Below are 19,140 nucleotides of genomic sequence, written 5' to 3'. Positions count from 1 at the left end.
CGTGTCAGGAGATCAGTCTGAAGGGCAGAGGCTCTCCTGTGGCTGGCACCTGCTGTTAGCCTGGGGTTGCCCAGCTGCTGTGGGAGAGCATTAATTTGCAGACAACCAGGATATCTCCAAAGGAAATTCCATCAATTCGCAGGAGGTAAATCGATGCTGTCTTTCTGAGTAATAGCAGGGCTGAAGCCCTTTCTTCTCCTCCAAATTTTGTGTATTTGCTATTGCTTTCTAATGGTGGTTAAGACAAAGCTGCTGCTCTTTGTTTTACTGGTCTGAAACCTCTCGGCTGGGCAGGAGGTTGGGTGGCCTCAGAGCTGGAGAGGTTTTGTCACATTGATGAGTCAGTTCAGTTAGGAAGGGCACTGGAGACCTTTGTCCATATGCTGCCAAAAGATGAAAATGATTGTTGTTATTTGCCCACTTCACAGGGAGGCTGTAAGGATTAATTCATGTTTGTAAATTGCTTTTGAGATTTAAAGCTCTGTACAAGCAGTAAGGATTATTGCTTTCTAATTCTTTAAGGCAACATAACTTTTATAAAGACTTAGCTTCCAAAGCACCCTGGAAATGGGAAAGTTCTCTTGCAATTAGATGTACCCCTAATATTTAAAGGAAAAAGCAAACTACTTCACTACTGCTGCTGCTTCAAAAAAAAAAAAAAAGGAGGAAAAAAAAAACACAGTAGTAAATTGTGACAGTGCCTCTTTTTTTTTTTTCAGGAGTCCAACGTGCTGATTGCTGCTAACAGTCAGGGTACAATTAAGGTAAGTTATTTCATGCATCTTCTCTTTAAGCACTTGAATCCGTTGTTAGCGAAGAGCAAGGTCACAGACATGGTACAGCCAGGAGAAACCATTAGAGGAGGTCATCCCAGCTGTGGAAGTTTGCAATTTAAATGATGTATTTGCCTCTGGCACACGGAGGAACGAGCAAGACAGCACAAGAGCAATGAAACAGAGGTAGAGGCGAGGTGGAGAAAAGCTGCTGGCAGCTGCCCAGCACCCACCGCACCTCTGCCGCTCTGGGTGGTGCGCAGGGAAACCAGCCTGCATCGGGAGAGCTCGGTGCTCGGCAGTGATGTGCTGCTTAGATTAAACCTGGGCCCAGTGCTGGGTTTTATGTATGCAGTATTTTTCTTGACTGATAATAGGTGCCATGTCTCAGTTGCCACAGCAGCCGCTGGGTTTTCGCATTGGTTCAAAAGCAGCTGCGTGGCGTTGCTTTGAATGGGGAGGTTTTAAATTAGTGCTGTCTGGCACAAACATCTCCATGCGCTCGTGTTGATTTTTGTGACAGCAGAGGAGGCTCTGCGTTAGCTCGCTGGCATTAGCCAGACCCCTTTCTCTGGCTGCCGCCGATGCGGGGTGCAGTAGAGCTGAAAGCTGAGCTCCTGATGTGCAGCCAGCTAGAGCGGTGCTTGAAATGAGCAGGGATGCTCCCTCGCCTTGCTTACTCCGAGCGCACGGACTGACTTTAACAGACAGCAGCTGCCAGCGTAGGGTTTTATGAAAGCAACAGCCTTCCCCGTGCACAGAGAAGCGAATGTTTTGCCAGGTTTTCAGCACTCGGATAAAAGTCTTTCCAGAGTATCTGTTCTATGCATTTCTGTTCATGAAGCTTCAAGTAATATGAAAGAGGCTTTGTCCCCCTTCGTGTGCATATCAAATGGATAACCAGGCAAAATTAGTGCCCAAGCCCTAGTGCTGGCTACTCTGGAGAGCCTCGGGTCCACTGTCATCCCCGACTGAGCTCAGCAGCATTCACCTCACCGTGCTGTTGGGGCTTGGTGGTTAGTGCTGCGTGCATGTGGCCCAGAGCTCTGACACTTTCTGTAGCTGCTGATAAAGGAATTTACTTGCTGTCTGCAAAGCTGCACGCTGGATTGCCACCCTCATGAAGCTGAGATTCCTCCCGATTCTCCCTCGTGCCCCTGTTGTGCTGGCAGTTCTGTGAAACCAGACCAGAGCCAATAGTCTGAACGATCCTGGAAAAATCAGAAAAAAAAAATCCAGAAAAAATCACTGAAAAGGCAGAAATGAGGGGAGACCCAAGTGTTCTCCGTGTGTGTGACAAAATTTATTTTTTTATTCCTTATTTAGGCCAAAGGGGTGTGGTTACTCCTGTTATTGGAGTGTGTGATGCTGTAGCCTTTAGTTTGTAGGTGGCTAATTTATCAGGCTTTGGAACTGGTTGCTTGTTACTTCGGTCACTTCCTTCTTAGTAAAACGGGCAAAGCATATAGATGCTTTTGATATGTTTAAGTGAATTAGGCAGCAACAGGAGAGGTTTTGCTCATGCTCTTTGCTTCTTAATGAGAGAAGGTGGAGGGAGGAATGTGTAAACAGCCAAGGTTATTTGAATTGTGATATTTCCATTTGAATTTATCAGCAGGCGGGGGGGATGATGTGATGGTCTGGCAGTGCCTGGGAAAGGGCTGAATTTGCAGCTACACCATGGGCACAAACCTGCTTCAGTCGTGCCAGCCCGTACTCGCAGGCTAAAGCCCTTAGCTCTCCCTGCTAAAAGCAGCTTGGATTATTACTGGCTGTACAAATCACTCAGCAGGTGACACCCCTCACAGTGCTTGTCTCATCTGCGTGATATGACTGCATGCTGGTGAGTAAAGGGTAAAGGGTGGAGACAGGAAGGGTCAGACCTGTCCTAGTGATCTATATGCTGATGTAGGAGATAATGAATGTCATAAATTCCTGTTCTAAACATCTTGTCTTCCCCATTAATCAGGTACTGGAGCTGGTATGAAGGGTTTTCTCTCAAGGCTTGAGGTACTTGGTCCTGCTGATATGCTACAGTGTTCATCTGGGATCCTCAGTGGGACAAGAAACCGAAACCACCTTGATGTTCTTCCCCAAAACCATCACGTTTGTTTTTTTTTCCATTTATGGACTTTTGAGGACATTTTGAGACACTGGGAACACCAGTGAACTGTCTGCCATCAACATTAACTCCACAGACTTTGCTGCTGCTGGTGGTGGTATGGTTGTCTAATTTTTATGATAGGAAAACAAATTCTTTTAAATAAAAACAAAAAGGAATAATAAAATTTATTGAGCCACAAGCTGAAGCTGGAAGATTCTCTCTTGTTGCATATGGGAACAGATTTTCTTGGGAAGGGAACTTACAGGACCACACAGGGCTGCTGTCAGTTGCACATCTCCAGTTACCTTTACCTGGACTGTTCATCCCCATTGGGGAAAAAAGTCTCCAAGCCATACCTGGACACGCAAGCAATTCATTTTGAGATATGGTTGAGTTGTTCCTTTGACTTTTTTATTTTTATTTTAGATGCATTAAATGTTGAGAAATTGTCACCCAGGTTGGCGCTGCTGGAGACTGGAGACCTCTGGTTATCACGAAGAGAAGAGCAGCTTCCTCGCTCTTATTTGTGCCCGTGCTTCAACCCAAAGGGGCTGCTCCGAAGGAGAGGAGCAAGTCATCCATTCACCCACGTGAGCCTGGCCCTTCCTGCTGCCTGCCAACAACCGTGCTGAAGTGACCTGAACCTGGCACCTGGACTGACCTCACGGAGACGTCATGGAGTAACGACCTCACCACCACTGATCTGGCTGTGTTTGACTATCTCAGCTAGAGTAGAAAGTTTCTTGATCCAGTTACCAAAGCCCTGCACCACTACTGTCCCGTGTGGTCTGATTACGTTTGCCCCTCTGCAAACCATCCGTGGGAGCTGAGCATTGTGAACGTTGTAATAAGAGAGGGGATGGAGTTGGTTTGTAATGTGTTTCAGAGCCATGATATAAGTAGCCTTATTTTTAATGGTCATGCATACACTTAAATTGTACATACAGAGGGGGAATAAAGCGTGAAGCTAAGAGGCGTTGTTGCTTTGTTGGCAGAATACGGGCGGTGGTAAGAAGGTGCAGACAGACTTCAGGAGTAACAGTCCTGGGAAGCTGCCAGGACTTGTTAGGTTGGGAAGTGGAGTTGGTGGGTGTAGTGTCTTTTTCTGGTTGTGTCTGGCAAAGGTGCGATGCGTGCAGCACTACCTGGAGGAAGCGTTTCCATTCACAGCCAGGCACTCTTGGGATTCACTCACAGCCGTGCCCGTCTCCCTTGTGTCCCTGAGGCTGGGGTTGCTGCATGGGCGCTGCACACTCTGCATGGGCAGGGTGAGGTCCTGCTCCACTCAGGCCACACATCAAGCAGCTGTAGCTGCTGAAAGGTGTCTTACGTCCTCCACGTGTTAAACGCCTGACGCTGCTCTTCCCAGAAGGGTTGTGGGGTCTTGCGACCTCCTTTGGTCACAAGGAAAATAAATAAACAAAGATGCTCTTGGTATGAAACAAAGGAGAAGGGATGAAGCCTTGTAGCAAAGCTGGGGACAGATCCTGTCCTGACTCACCGTTTGTGTGCTCCTTGAGCTAACACCCGTGGCTCTCAGCAGGGTGGGTGTAGGACACGAACATCGCTGCCGGCTTCTGCAGAGTTGTGGCTGGGGGGAGGAAGCGGAGGGTGCTGAGCTGCAGGAGCTGCGTGGGCTGTGCCCTGTGTGCGCTGGGCTTTGCCCACGGTTGCTGGCATGCCAGAGGAACGAGAAAAATCACAAGATGGTGTTTGTCCTGCTCTGGGGTGCTATCTGCAGGTCTCAGCCACGTGAGTCACCAGAGCCACTGTGGCAGAAGGGATCGAAATTGGCTCCGTCAGTGTCGGGGCAGCCACCGCTCCCAGCCACGCGCCCCGTTTCCTGAGGCTGCTGGTGGGTGACTGCGCCCCGAGCTCTGCCAGTGGCCCTTTCCCCTGCTGCTCTCCCTCGCTTCGATCACGGCTTTCCCCTAGCCTCTCTCATTTATTGGTGCCTATTGATTTATTCTGTGAGCTGCTGTTGTTGTGTCTGGTGTTTTGATGAGAGCCTGTGGGCGCTTCCCTTTTACCCCAGCTCCGTGCCACAGGCTGCCACTTTTTGTCAAGCGCCTGCCTTCCTTCTCTGCCCCCCATGTTGAGCAGCCTCTGTATTTTAAATTGAGATGGCTCTGCTGAAGCCGAGATGCTCAAAACAGAAAGGAAAACAGCTATTTTGAATGCTGCAAGGTTACTCCTTGAATTAAGCAGGGAAAACAGTTTAACATCAGCCTCCTTTATTTTTTAGGTTTTCATTCCGCTTCAATCAAGATAAAATGCAAATTTGGTGCCTGGCCCTAATTAGAAACACAGCAGCTCATAAACACGAGTTGATGGCATTTTTTGTCTTTGTCTTTTTGTCACAAGTGATACGCTCTTTATTTTAATCCCCTTAATTTTCCTTCCTTCAGGTAACTCTCTGCTGTTGATGTATATTAAGCTGCATATAATTACTTACTGTAATCTTTTAGCAGCGTTTGGTTCAATTTCTTCCGACTTCGTTGTTGCTCTCCGAGCCCTTGGCTTGCTATGTGTTACCCTAAAGAAAAGCGACCCACGTGGAAGGACAGGGCACCCTCCCAGTCACGCTGCCTGCGAAAAAGGCAATGAGCTGACTGCACAGCCTTGCAAAAGGTCTCGTCTACTGCCTTGAGAAGCCATCCAGGGCTTGGAGATGCTCAAATGCGTGACCGAGCCAGGACAGAGATTTGTAAGTCCCTTTGGGAAACTCAGTCCAGTGCTGAACTGCTCTCACTGCAAAAGTTAATTGCAGGTGGTGGACGCTGGTCCAGAATAGTTTTTGGTTTTGTCTCCAGTGTTTGTGTCCCTAGGAGAGGTGTTGGGCGACGCAGGCTTTTATTTGAGAAAGGGAATTGGAAATCCCGTACTGCAAGCCCCTGTCTTTAATTAATTTTAAAGCATTCAGTAGAAGAGTAGGAGGAACATGCTTCAGTGCTAGAAAGGAGTTCATAGCTGGAGGGAATCGAAAATGATGGTCAAGGGGAAATTTAAATTAATATCAATATGTCAGCGCTCTTCAGCAGTGAGCGCAGGCGGGCTGTGAATGCCAGCGTTCGACCGGCGTGCTGGATCCTTGTTTGTTTAGAGTAATTCTGTTTAACCACGGAAGGTTGCAAAGACACCCACAGATAATTGGAAAGGCAAATCCAGCTCCTTCCTTGTTCGTGAGTCCTCTTTCCTTTCTCCTTTTCGGAGGCCAGCAATAGCCAGCAGGCAGCGGTCAGAGGTGCAGCAGCACCACGATGCGTGCCTTGAAGAAAGCAAGAAGGCAAGCCCTGGTGTAGCAGGACCTGTGACGTGGGACCAGAGCCCACATCCCTTCTTCCTTCGGAGAAGTGGCTGTAGGCATCCCCACAGCCTTCCAGTGATCGTCACCAAATACTTTGCTTTAGGTTTGCTTTCAGAGCAGGTTCCTGGATTGTGGGTCTTCTCGTCTTCTCTGTTCAACAAGGCATTATGAGGGTATTTGGTCCACGTCTTCAGGGTCTTTGTTAATGAAATAAAGTGGTTGGGTGGGTTAAAGCACGGCTTCCTCCTCTACTCCGCCTTAGCAAACCACTTCAGTCAGCTTTTCAAAAACAGCGGGTTTCAATGTTTCCATTTTGACTTTGACCCCTTAAATCTGGGTCTGGGTGATGATTCACCATTGCAGGATCAAAATTTGTCATATAAAATCAAGCAGCAGGAAAAAGCCCTTGGGAGAGGGAGTGACGTGGGCTCTCCTGGGGGACTTCCATGAGCAGCACCAGCCCCAGCATCCCCCCAAAATCTCCTCTGCCCCTGCCCGCTCAGGTCTGGGATCAGCCACAGTTGGACGGCAGGAGAGGGCTGGGAGCACGCTGTCACTTCGTCTCCAAAATCCTCCTAGGCAGTCAAGGAAAATAATTTGGAGGCTTTCAAATATGAAGAACGTAAAGGCCATCCTTAGGAGGCATGAATAATAGCAAGTGACAGCCAAAACCAAGCCAGCAGTGCAAGCTCAACGCCAATCCCACCCTGGCTGTGCCTGTGCAGCCGGGGGCTCTGTGCTGGGCGCCAGCTCCTTTTCCTGGGGTTGCTGCAGGGGTGGCCACTTTTACAAAAAGGGGGCTGGCAGCCACTTGCCTGTGTGTCCCCTCGCACTGCCAGCTGGTGCCCCGAGGTGACAGCGCCCTGCCCCACCTCGTCCCTTGGGGCTGGGCCCCTCGCAGTAGATGGAGGCAGGTACAGGAATGTCCACGTGCAGGTAAGGAGCGGTTTCGGTGCCTCCTTGGGGCTGCGGGACCCCCTTTGGCCAAATGCCACAGCAGGGCTGGACCTGCTAAACCCATGTAGGGTCCAGAGCTGGACCCTAAACCCATTTACTCATGGGGATGCTCCTGCTGGAGCACTCCCCAGGCTCAGGAGCATCCCCATGGGTAAATGGGTTTAGGGGATCACTTTTTTACAGAATTACTTCTCCTTTCTGTCTTTCAGGGACTACTCCTGCCCTGCTGGTTTGCATTTGTTCAACAGCAGCAAAAAAACATCCTGAAGGCACTACCATCGATCTGCAGCGAGGGCAGAGGGGGAGCGAAGCGGGGCGACCCCTCCAAGGCACGAGAGCATCGCTGCTCCCATCACGGATGGGTGACGCTGAGCCAAAGCCCAGCAGACCGCGAGGACGAGTTGGGGACTGGGCAGCACTGGGGCTCGCAAATTATTCGGGAATAGCACGGGTGCCAAAATGATGCTCACGGAGGAGTGGGAGAGCAACGCACACTGGTCACCCGCGAGGTTTCTGGTGCCCAGGAGCAGGCAGCATCCCACATGCTCTCCCCCTCCACATTTCCTTTTCTCCTCTTCTTTTTTCCCCGTAGGAGATTAATGGTAATTCTTTGTCTTCTAACATGACTGTGCCTTACAAATCCTCTCTCTCACCCTCATCCTTTAAATTATCCACATAATAAAATATGTATTCAGTGATTTCAGGTCATAATTTGATCTACTTAGGGAAGAAAAGGAATGATGGAGAAGGGTTGCCAGCATGCTCCACTTTCATCCATTTATCTTTATTTATCATCTTTCTTTCCTAATAACCCCTGCGCAGCCCCATGATGCCAACACCGGTACCTGCGTGCTGCATCCTTGCAGAACAAGTCCCACGCTGTGCTCCAGCTTGGTGGGACCCGGTGAGCCCCCAGCCCCTGTCTGTTGGTGAAGATGTTGTTATAGGGCTGGAAACGTCGAGCAGGGGGCTGAGCAGCAGAGCCTGGCCCTGCTGGCAGTCAGGGACAGAGCTGCAGGAACAGCAGTGCACGGAAACCCTGCTGCAGCATCCCCAGGACACGGGTTTGGGTCGACTCCTGTCGCTGTTAATTTCTCGCCCAAGAAACGGAGCTGAATGATGGCAAACAGGAGCTGGGGTTTGCAGGACCACCACAAGCCAGCTGTGGGCTGTTTAACAGCCCAGCAGAGCTGGGCGATCCCAACTCATGGCCCTGTCTGGGCTCAGTTTTACCCAGCTGTAAAATGGGCATGAATTCACCCCCATGCAAAGCCCAAGCATCTCCTTATCCAGCAGAACAGGACTGGGGTCAAGGATCCCTCCTTCCTCTTGTCCATCAGGCAGCCGTGGGGAGGCAGGGGCTGTTGTATGGCAGCGGGTGCTGTAGCTGTGGGGCGAGTCCCCTTCTGGCCACTTCTGTCCCCAGAGCCACGGGCTGCTGCCGGAGCCCTCCTCCCCACGGCACCCAGGGCTGCCGGAGTCTCATTTCAGTACCAGAGACTAAACCTGAACGTGGATTTTAATTGCTTTAATACCCTCCTTAATGCACTGTAACATTGGAATGAATTGTCTCGGTAAGAGCAGCACCGAAGGGCATTTTGCACTTCAAAAAACCCCAGGAGCCCGCTGCGCGCTGCTGCAAATTCCCCCTGCGCTCCCCTCTGCCCCACAGCTGAGGAGGGGATGGAGATGCAGAAGACGAGGGTCCCCCCACCCCGGAGCTGATGCCACCCCTCTGCCCACCCTGTCGAACCGTCCCCGTGCCCAGGAGGACCGAGCCGCCCTCACCCGGTGCCCCCGAGGTTTGGAGAAGCGCAGCAGCGGCGAACAAGCCGGATGCAGCGTACGAGCGCCCACGCTGCGAGCGTGTCGGGCTTGTTTGGCATAAAAATCATGGTTTAAAATCCCTGTGCTTAGTGTGGTCCTTGTAACAATGTCCCCAGGGTGCCTATTTTTCCTGTAGCTGTTTACAGAGCTATTTGTCTGTCTGCGAGCCGGCGAAGCCTCTTGTTACGCTGATGCAAAGCTATCGGTTTCGGCAGCGCTGGCGGGGCTGCAGTGTGGGCGCCCGGGCAGGAGGGGGTTGGTTTGGGTAAAGGAGATTTTCTAGGAAGAAGGTTTTGGAAAGTCCGTGAAACAAGATGTTGCAAAGAGAAAATTATCCAAAAATACCATTTTCTGGACATGATGGAGTAAAAAACTTGCCTGCCCTTGCTTTACATCATCCAGCATAGTGGCCAGAGATTCTCTTTCAGGATAAATAATCTTGCTTGCCTGGACTCATTTAAGTCAGAGAGGCACTGAAATGCCCATGCAGAAGGACAGCTCTGTGCCTGTGAGCCCCTGCGTCACGCTTGCTGCTGTTGTCTTCCCGGTGCCACCTGGTGCTCAGCCAGCGATGACCCCGACATTAAACATGCTTCTCCACGAGGGCTGGGGACATCATCGCCCAGCCTCTTGCCTTCCTTTTAGAGTGATTTATTCCAGTGATGGAGATGCTCTCAGCATGGGCAAATGAGAAAACGAGGGCTTATAGTGCAATGGTGCTTTGATGGTGAGGTGTTAACATCAGCGCCACTTACCTGGGACAGCATGGAAGCTAGAAGGGGACAAGGACCAAAGAGGAGGACGGGTGGCCGAAGGCATGGCCTCGATCTGCCCCTGCAGAAATGCCACCAACCTCGTCCCCAAAAGCCATGGAGAAGGCGCCAGGTCTCTGCCATTGAACACGGGAACAAGGGAGCTCTGCTGCTGGGCACTGACTTGTTTCCTGCTGCAGCCGCTCTGTCTGCCCCCGCTCTGCGCCGCAAGCCGCAGGATTTCCCAACGCTGCATCCCCAGGGCAAGCTCAGACTCCCTGGCTGCGCACCGCAGCATCATGCCCGGGGGGCCGGGTTGTATTTTGCCAGCGGAGAGGATGCCCAACTGCAACACTGGGGCTCGGTCCAGCACCATTTGCTTTCCAAATGCGTAGCGTTCGGAGGCTGTGCGGTGGGAGCAGCCTGGCGAAGCCCCTGCTGGGGAACAACTGCTGCTGCGCAATTGCTGCACCAGTCTGGGGCAAGATTGGCAGAGATGGGGCAAGATGCCCACAAAGCCAAAGCAGCTGTGCTGAAAGCAGCAGGAGCACAGATCCACCTGCTGGCTTTTCTCCAAAGCTGGAACCCTTTTGGATCCTTTTTGTTTTTCTTTTTTTTTTTGTTTTCTCTTTTTAAAATTCTTTTTCGTACAGAGCCGCCTCTCCCAAAGAGCAACAGGTGTCCGTGCTGTCAGCGGCACCACTGGGTCGTTTCCTTCAAAGGCAAAATGAAAAATCCATTTGGTTTCTCGTGTGCTGCCTGTGATCTATAAACACAGCTTTATTGGATGTTTTCAGAAAGCTATCTGCTCGTAATAAGCATTTTATATACGGCGGTTTCAGCTGCGACCCGCCTGCTGGAGCAGCGCGAACGCGCAGCGATGCCACACAGTAATATTAATGTTCGGCCAAAAAAAATCCCCAGTTTCTGCCCAGCAAGGTCAAACATGCCGCTTGCAGGGCCACGTGCTGGCCTCTCCAGCCCAGGGCTGCCGGCTGGTTTTGCTTTGCTCCGCGCGCACCCAGCAGCGTTCGCCTTTGCCCAGCTGCTGCGTGGGAGCAGATTTCTGGGGATCGCTCGTAGGGCGCAAGACGTGTGGAAAGGTTGGGTTGAGGTTTGCCCAGGACACCAGCCAGGCTTCGGTGCTTCTGCTTGCTGATGCTGGCGAGGTTGCTGCCTCCACCCCGGAGCCGTGCAGCGTGGCTCGCCAGGAAGGGGTTGGAGCCACTGCTGGAAACTGCCTAACCCCACGTGCATCCTTAGGTTGGCTTTGCCCTTTCCAACTTCGGTGAACCAGCTCAGCTGGGAAATAACCTCAGCCAACAACGGCACTGCTCCTCGCTGAGCACAAAACTTTGGGAGGCTCATTACTTTGAATATTCAGCTAAGTTGTGAAGTTAAAAGGAATCAGAGTGCTCTGAATCTGTTAAAATACAACATCACAATCTCTTCAGCATCTTTCCTGCATTTCTTTTTTTTTTTTTTGGCTGGGTGATGGTAATTGGGTGGATTTGTCAGGAATTCACAAATAGCTCTAAATCTGCAAAGAGAGAACTCAATTGGCACATCCTCCTGGCCGTGTTTGAGGCAGCGGCCGCGGGGGATTTGGGCTCATTTCTCCTGTTCGAGGTGACGCCAGTGCGTGGCTCTGCAGGAGCAGCAGGGACTGCTGAACTCAGGGCTTTTTAACTGAGACGTGCAAGGACAGGTGTAAAAACCCCAGTGCCACCCTGGCCTTTTTTATCCTTCCCCTTCCCCAAGGTCTGGAGCAGCCGGTGGCACCCGTCACCTGAAGGGGGCCTGCGGGAGGGATGGAGGGGGACTGTCTGCCAGGGAGACAGGCGATGGGACGCGGGGCAGTGGCTTTAAACTAAAAGAGGGTGGGTTTAGATGAGATATTGGAGGAAGTTCTTTAATCAGAGGGCGGTGAGGCACTGGCAGAGGCTGCCCAGGGAAGCTGCGGCTGCTCTGTCCCTGGGGATGTTGGATGGGGCTCTAGCGGGAGGTGTTGGGTAGAAAGGACCTAGCAGGGTTGGGACCAGGTGAACTTTAGGGCCCCTTACAACCCAAACCGTCCCATGGTTCTGCGATGCTGTGGTCCAACAGGGCAGGAAGCCCCCCCACACCTGTGGCAGTTTCCACCCCTGTTAACCCCCGGAGGGGCAGCAAGGCCCAACCCTTGTTGCGTGCAGTTGCCCCGCTGCTTTGCATTCCCAGCCCAGCCAAACTCAGCGGGCTCACTCCTTCCATCGCTTACTTTTTGACTTACTTTTTTTTTTTTTTTTTTGTGCTCCCCCTGGGAATTTCGTGGAGCTGCCTTCCCCGCACACCCCTTTGGAGATGCTGCATCCCCCGGGGCGGCCGCCTTGCAGCAGGGCCGGTGGGGGGCGGCGATGCAGCACCAGCAGCAGCACCAGGAGCAGGAGCAGCAGCACCAGCAGCAGCAGCAGCACCAGGAGCAGCACCAGCAGCAGCAGCAGCACCGGGAGCAGCACCAGCAGCAGCAGCAGCAGTGCCGCCTGGGTTTTCGGGCGGGCTTTTCCTCCCGCTTCTGCCCGCTAGGTGGCTGCGTGCTGGGAGGAGAGCCCGGAGCGGGGAGCGAGGGGAGAAGAGGGGCGAGCAGGAAAAAAAAAAAAAAAAAAAAAAAACGAAAAAAAAAAAAACCAAGCTGCTGAAATTTAAGCAGGGGAGGGAGCGGCAGCCAGGCAGTGCCGGGGTCGCTCCGCTCCGCCGCAGCAGGCAGCGGGGCTGCCGGCGCCAGGCCGAGCCCGGGGACCCCTCCGGAGCGGGGGCTCCCCAAATTCCCACCCGACGGCGGCGGCAGGAGGAGCCGGCCCGGCCCGGTGAGTGCCTCCAGCACCGCGGACAGCTCCGCACCCGCACCCCGCGCTCCGCACCCCGCGCCCCGCATCCCCCGCGCTGCCCGGCCCCCGTCGCCCCTGCAGCCCCCCCCGACCACCGCACCCCCCCCAGCCCATCGCCCCCCATCGCCCCCCATCGCCCCCCATCGCCCCCCAGGCTCGGAGGGAGGCGGCGAGGGGGACGGAGCCCGGCCGGGGAGGCGCAGCCCGGGGGACGGGGGGGGGTGCGCGGGGGGAAAAGGCGGTGGGGGAGAGGGTCGGGGGGTCGGGGGGGTGCGGCAAAAGCTGCCCGCACTTTCTGCGAGTTCCCTTCGTTGCTGGAATGAGGTTGAGGAAATTTGGCTCTCGGCACCTGCGTCACACGGCGAGAGGAGGCAGCGCGGGGGGGCTGCATCTCGCTGCGTCCTGCGGGCAGCGCCGGGGACACCTCGGTGCCCCCCCCGCTCCGTGCTCCGCACCTCCTTGTACCTCCTTGTACCTCCTTGTGCCTCCGTCCCCACACCCCTTCCCTGCAGCCCACGGCTCCCCTTCCCCACGGGGACCCCTCGCAGGCGGCAGCCCCGGCCCCGGGCGGGCTGGGTGGGGGCAGCCCCCGCCGCCGAGGCCACCGGGGCTCCGCCGAGCAGCGGGGGCTGCCCAAAGCCCGGCTCTCTCTGGTCGCGTCCAAAGTTTGAACGAGTTTTTTTTTTTTTTTTTTTTTTTTTTTTTTTTTTTTTTTTCCCTCCTTCTCTTGCTTGCTCGGGAATAGCTCGGAGGCGCCCCGCGCGTGGCTGCGTTTTGGGGTGAAACCTGGGGGGTTTGGGGCGGAACCCAGAGGGTTTGAACGCCAGCCCTGTCATTTCGCGGAGCCGGAGAGAAAACAAAACGGAGGAAAGGGCCCCGCTGGCACCACCACACGCCGGATCTCAGCGGCCTCTTTCCTCCATCAGGAGCTGGGGCTGGAGCATCCCTGCCGAGCCTTCCCCGAGCCGCTCCCCGGGCAGCCCGGCGCTCCTCGGGCAGGGCTCCAGCCGAGCCGAGCAGCCGGGGAAGGAGAGGCACGGCTGTTCCCCGGGCACGGGTGAATCCGGCACGCTCCGTTACCAGGGACCTGTCAGAGCTCCTGGCAGAAAGCATCTGCCCCGGGAGGAGCAGGAGGAGGAGGAGGAGGAGGCTGAGCTGGGGGATGCTTCCCGGGGTCCGATGGTAGCGGGGTTGCCAGCAAGGTCGGGGTGCTCTTTGGGACCAGCCCCACCACCCGTATGTACCCCCTCGCAGGGGTGGCGGTGGTGCCGGGGGCTCCCCCAGCTTCGGCAGCCCCCTGGCCCCAGTCATCTTGCCGGGGCGCGTGGCGAACGCGTCGAGAAAATGCTCATTAGTGAGCAGAGGCGTGCGGGTGTGAGGTCGGTGCTGGGAGGTATTACATAAACAAACAGAGCAGAGCCACAAGTGAGGTGCTGGAAGGAGTCGATTCATTGACGGAGCTGCCCAAGCAGAAGGGATAAACCCGGCAGCACGGTGATGTGGCGTGGCAGCCACTTATAATCCCCTCTGCTTTTAATTGTGTCTGTAATGAGAAACGAAATGTCAATGTCATTAGCCGCCGCTGCTTGCTGTCCCCATCGGCATGTCCCCATCGGGGGACAGGGGACACGCAGGGGTTCGGCCACATGCCCCACAGCCAGACCAGTTAAAATTGCAGCGAGGTCGAAGCCCAGGGCTGGTCAGACCCCCCCCCAGCCCTGCTGCGGGCTCTTACAGCCCTTCTCCCTGGGGAGAAGTGGGCTGGGGCGGTGGGGAATACAAATGGGTGGGAAAAAAATAGTAAAGAAAAAGGAAATTTATGGAGGAAGCCGTGGTATCCTGCTGCGTCCCTTCCTGGCAGCAGGACCCCGCTGTGACCGTGCTGGAGACGTGCACCAAAAGCGTCTGTTTTCACCCCAGGAGGAGAGCCGGCACCACCATGTCTGACCATGGGCCACAGGGATGGCCACTGCCAAGGCTGCAGTGCTGGAGGGCTCCTCGGCTCCTTGCCCCAAAGGGTGGGTGCTTAGGACGAGCTTGCGACAACGTTAGCTTAGGGCAAGGTACTCAGCTGGTAGCTTTGGCTCAGTTGCACGGATCGATTTTTTTATGGTATTGTCTGACGTAGACCCAAAGTTTGGAGGAATCCGACCCGGGGTGGGGGCTGGAGCTGCAGCTGCCTGTGCGCTGCCTGTCGAGACGTCACATTGAGAGCTGAGCCTGGGGGTCCCAGTGGGCACCACGGTGGGCAGAAATCCTGGGCTGCGTTATGCTGCCAGCAGGCCAAGGAGGTGCCTCTTCCCCTCCGCTCAGCACTGGCGAGGCCACACCTGGGGTGTTGGACCCAATCCTGGGCTCCCCAGGTTGAGAGACACGGAGTTACTGGAGCATCCAGCGAGGGCTACCAGGTGGCAAAGGGACAGGAGCACCCAAGGGTCACCCTACAGGTGACAGGGCACCAGCACGGGCTGCCCAGAGAGGCCAGGGAGTCTCTGTTCTTGGAGACACTCAAAAGCCATCTCTGCCAGGACGTCCCCGGTCTCAGGGGGCTCTTTGTGGGACGCTTTGGACCTCTCAGAGGTCTGTGCTGGGCAGAGCAGGTCCCCATGCTGCCCCATGAGAGCCTTCCCAAGGAATGGGCTCCAGTGGCTGAGGCATGGTCCTCTTCTCCTTCTCTCCTCTTCTCTCCTCCTCTTCTTGCTTGGTCCTGGCATGGCTGCAGGGGATGGGGACAGAGCCATGTGGGGCTGCACCACAATACGCTCTCCAGCCCTCCTCTTCCAAGCCCCCTGTCTCCTTATGCTTATCTCAGAGCTTGATTTCTAAATCCTTCACTTTACCTTTATAATTACCCCTCGCAACCTCCTGCAGCAGCTCCCTGATGAGCCCCAGGTAACTGTTTGGTTTCCCCCGTGCTTCGTTCCCTGTCGCCTTGCAATGTCAAAGCCTTGCGGCTCCGTAAGCGCCAATGCTCCCCTCCAGCAACACAGCTGCAGGGGGGTCCAAAAATTGAAGGGCTGGAGGTGCAGCTTGGGCTGTCCCACCGCTGGCCCTGGCTCTGGTGCCTTCCTGGAGCTGGTGACCCTCATGGCCAGCATCCCGGGGGGGGGGGGGCAGACCGGGGGTCTCCCATTAGAGGAAGGTCCAAGCGGCGCTCACTGCCTCTGGGTGAGGAGCAGACCAAGGTCCTGCAGGACTCGCAGTGCTGTGAGGTGTTGTGGCCACGTGCAGGCTCTTGCTAAGTCTTGAGAGGTTGTGTAGAAGTGTCTCTGCTCTTCAGCTGGGTTTTGGTCTTATTCACACGTGCTCAGCGGTTGTTTTGTGACCCCATGGCTGGTTGCTGCTGGGTTTGCCGGTGTGGCAGACATCACAGTGAAGCTAAATCCTCCCTCCTTGCCCCCTGTGAGCAGCTGGGGGGCATAGGGGGGGTCAAGACCACCCAAAAGCCCTCATCAAAAAGGGCAGCACAGGTGATGTCTGCTCTCCGAGGCTCCTGTCTCCAGCTGAGAGGCAAGAGGGGCAAGGATGGCCTGGGTCATGCAACATCCCCCTCGCATCCATGTTTCCAACCCATTTCAGTCCCAAAGCACCCTTTCCAAACTGGAAATGTGAACCTCTTCCATTTATTTCAGCTGAAATCATGATAATCAGCAGAAAGCTCTGAAAACACTCCTGATTCCTAAAGCCCACCCCTGAGCAAGAGCACAGCCCCGACGCCGGAGGCCGGCTGCCTCCAAATTAGCCAGCTGGAGCTCTCGGCTGGTAATTAAATGCAGATTGATTGGGATAGATCGGGCTGTTTTCCCTTCGGGTGCAGCAGGGGTTCCTGGGGGAAATGCTCAAGCTGGTGCTAACAGGACCCCCCCGCCCCAAAATGTCCAAGGAAATCCCATTGCAAAGCACGAGCTTTAAACTTACCCTTAATTACCCAGATACTTTATTGCATAGCACTAGGAACAGAATAAACCAGACAGTTCTGAGATAGCGCTCAAAGACTTGCTTCATTTAGTAAATAATTTTAATGTAAGTAACTATTTCCTACAAGGGGGACAGGGCTGGAGTGCCACGGGGGGGCTCCTGGCCACAGAAGGGATGAGCCCTCCATGCAATTCCTCATTAATTACTGCTCAGCACCCCTCTTGGCAGCTAAACCGGGATGGATGATGTGGTTTTTGGCTGTCCTGTGCTCACAGGCAGCAATGTCCCCATGCAGGTGGAGGCTGGGAGAGTCCCCGTGTGGCAGCACCGGGTCCCCTCGGGGCAGGGAATCAGCGAGCAAATTTGGGCTTGCCGTTTTGGTAAAGTGCAGGGGTTTTGTTAGCCTTGTGCTAGAGTCCTGCTCGGCGCCGGGCGATCGCCCTGCGAACGGGTGGCTCGGGGATGCTCGAGGGAAGGGGATCGGTGTCCCGCTCGGGGTAAGCATTGCCTGGTTCAGACAGCCTGGGCCAGTGTGCCCAGGGATGCTTCGTCTCCCTGGGCAAGTGGGTGGGAAAGCCAATGGTCCAAAGCAGGGCCGCGAAGCTTCTCAGCCTCCTCGTTAGTTGCTTCTTCCCCTCTCCCTGCCCTCCATCTCCCCCTCTTGCTCCCAACCCGTCCCTCTCCCTCGCCAGCCTTGCCACACTCTCTTCCCTGCTCCGGGCTTTTGTTTCCCTCCCGGCTCGGCTGAAAAGCGCTATTTATTGCGTCAGGCGCTCGCATGAAGAGAGGCTCTCTCCGGCTGCCCGCCGCAGATGGGGACCTCGCTCAATCCGCGCCCTGTTCTCAGCTGGGGAATAACAATGAACTCGAGACGGAGAAAGAGCAGCTCTGTGCTGCGGGAGACAGCCCTGTCCATGGGGCTAAAATAACTCCACTTGTTTTATTTATAAACTCCGGGGGGACAGGGAGTGACCGGCATACAGATGTTGGCACAGCTGGCCCGGCCGGCACTACATGCCCCGGCACAAGGCTGCCACGCCGCGGGGATGCGCTGGGGTCCCGCATCCCACCCAGAGCAGGGATGCTCCCGCGGTGCTCGGCTTTCCCCCCAGAGGAAGGAGTCGGGGAGCGGGGAGTAAAATCGGGCAAAGAAAAGCCTTTCTTCATCATTTATGAGCACACACAAGATGAAAGGAATGGCGATAACAGTTAAGCTGATTTCTCCCCATCCGGTTCCCTCCCCTCCGCTGCCCCCCCATACACACGCTCACTCCCGCTCGTCTCCTCCCGCGCTCCCACGAGTGAATTGGATTAGTCACATCCTTAATTAACTGTGCTGGTGTGAGCTCTATTAGGTATTAAATGTTTGTCACAATCCAATTAAAAAAGCCATCCCAGCAGGGCAGAGGTTTAGCAGTGCCGCAGGCTTGCAGCCAGGCGGAGGGCGTGGGGCAGAGCCCCCTCCGGCCCCACAGACACCCGTGGCGTTGGTTTGCCTTCAGGAAGGGCTCAGACCTCGGCGTTAGACCTGGGTATTTTTGCTCCAAGGCTTCCCACACTGGCACTGGCTTTGCTTTCTGCCTCCAGCCATGTGCCGCTGATTTAACCCAAGACATCACCATTTTGGTTCTGTCTCCCCACGCACACATTATATTCCCCCCAGCAGCCTAACCCACAAACCCCACCATGCCTGTGGGGCTCTCGCTTCTTTTTTCACAGCCTTGCAGCCCGTTCCCGAGCATTACAGAATTGCACATCCCCCCTCACCCTCTGCAGCAGGACTTTATTAAAGCCCTGTGGAAACTTTGGATTTGTTCTCGTTACCAAAGCTCTGCCGTGCAGCGCTGCGCCGGCTCCCCCTGCCCAGGGCCCTAGGAGTTTCCAGGGGCAGCCTGGCCACAGGGAGCGCTGGGGCTGGCTTCTTGCTAAGCTTTTATTATTTTAATTTCCTCTTTTTCATCACTGTAAACGGCACGGCTTATTTGGCTGCAGTTCCCAGGCTTGCCCTCGGTGCTTTGCTGTGGATGAGGTAAACCACTGGCCAAGCCTGTGGTCGAGGCATCGATTTGCACAGTAGGTTAGGTGCCACTCAGCAGTTTTATTGTAAATAAAATAAAATAAAATAAATAAAATCCTCCGGGGTTGAATTTTGACCATGGCATCCCTGCATGTACCCAGGAGGTGGCGGTGGGACCTAGGGGTACCTACAGCCCCGTCTCGCCCCGACGTCCCGCGGCAGTGGTCTGAGAGAGGAGACCCTGGCAGGGAGCAACTCCTTTGCAGCAGAAGCAGAAAGCCTAATCCCTTTAAATTTCTCTTTATCGATTGCGGATTTATGGCTAAACCACTCGCTGTGGAAATGCATGAGCTTCCCCCTCGCAAGTGCATTAGCAGGCAGCGGGAGCCCACCCGGGGTCTGCTCCAGCTCCCAGCGGGGCTGCAGATGGGGGGGGCTGCCCGGGTGTGCAGCATCCAGCAGCAGCACGCAGGCTTCCCCGGTGGGATGCGATGGTTTGTCACCTCCGCCTGGCCAGGGTGACCCCACCCGGGTGCTGGTGGCAGTGGGTGGGAAAGGGGCACCGCTCGCTTTTTGGGTCCCCCCCCCCCCAAATTCCCCTGGGGGTCCCACGCCCCCAGG

General features: G+C 54.9%; 2 protein-coding genes across 4 annotated transcripts in view; both read left to right on the top strand.

Moving 5' to 3' along the window:
* Positions 1 to 7,836, top strand: part of COP1 (COP1 E3 ubiquitin ligase) — a 133,438-nt gene extending 125,602 nt beyond the window's left edge. For both annotated transcript variants that reach the window (XM_080601948.1, XM_080601946.1), the window contains exons 19-20: positions 720 to 764; positions 2,743 to 7,836. In XM_080601948.1, the coding sequence (XP_080458074.1) occupies positions 720 to 764; positions 2,743 to 2,760 (63 nt within the window). In that variant the 3' untranslated portion in view covers positions 2,761 to 7,836. The remainder of the gene's footprint in view (positions 1 to 719; positions 765 to 2,742) is intronic.
* A 103-nt stretch (positions 7,837 to 7,939) lies between these two features.
* The window catches only part of TNR (tenascin R), a 63,959-nt gene continuing 52,758 nt past the window's right edge, over positions 7,940 to 19,140 (top strand). For both annotated transcript variants that reach the window (XM_080601943.1, XM_080601942.1), the window contains exon 1: positions 7,940 to 12,563. The gene's annotated coding sequence lies outside the window, so the exon portion shown is untranslated. The remainder of the gene's footprint in view (positions 12,564 to 19,140) is intronic.

This window comes from Anser brachyrhynchus (genome assembly GCF_964034855.1).
Source record: "Anser brachyrhynchus genome assembly, chromosome: 8".
Lineage (NCBI taxonomy): Eukaryota > Metazoa > Chordata > Aves > Anseriformes > Anatidae > Anser > Anser brachyrhynchus.
This window is presented reverse-complemented; position numbering and strand designations above follow the sequence as displayed.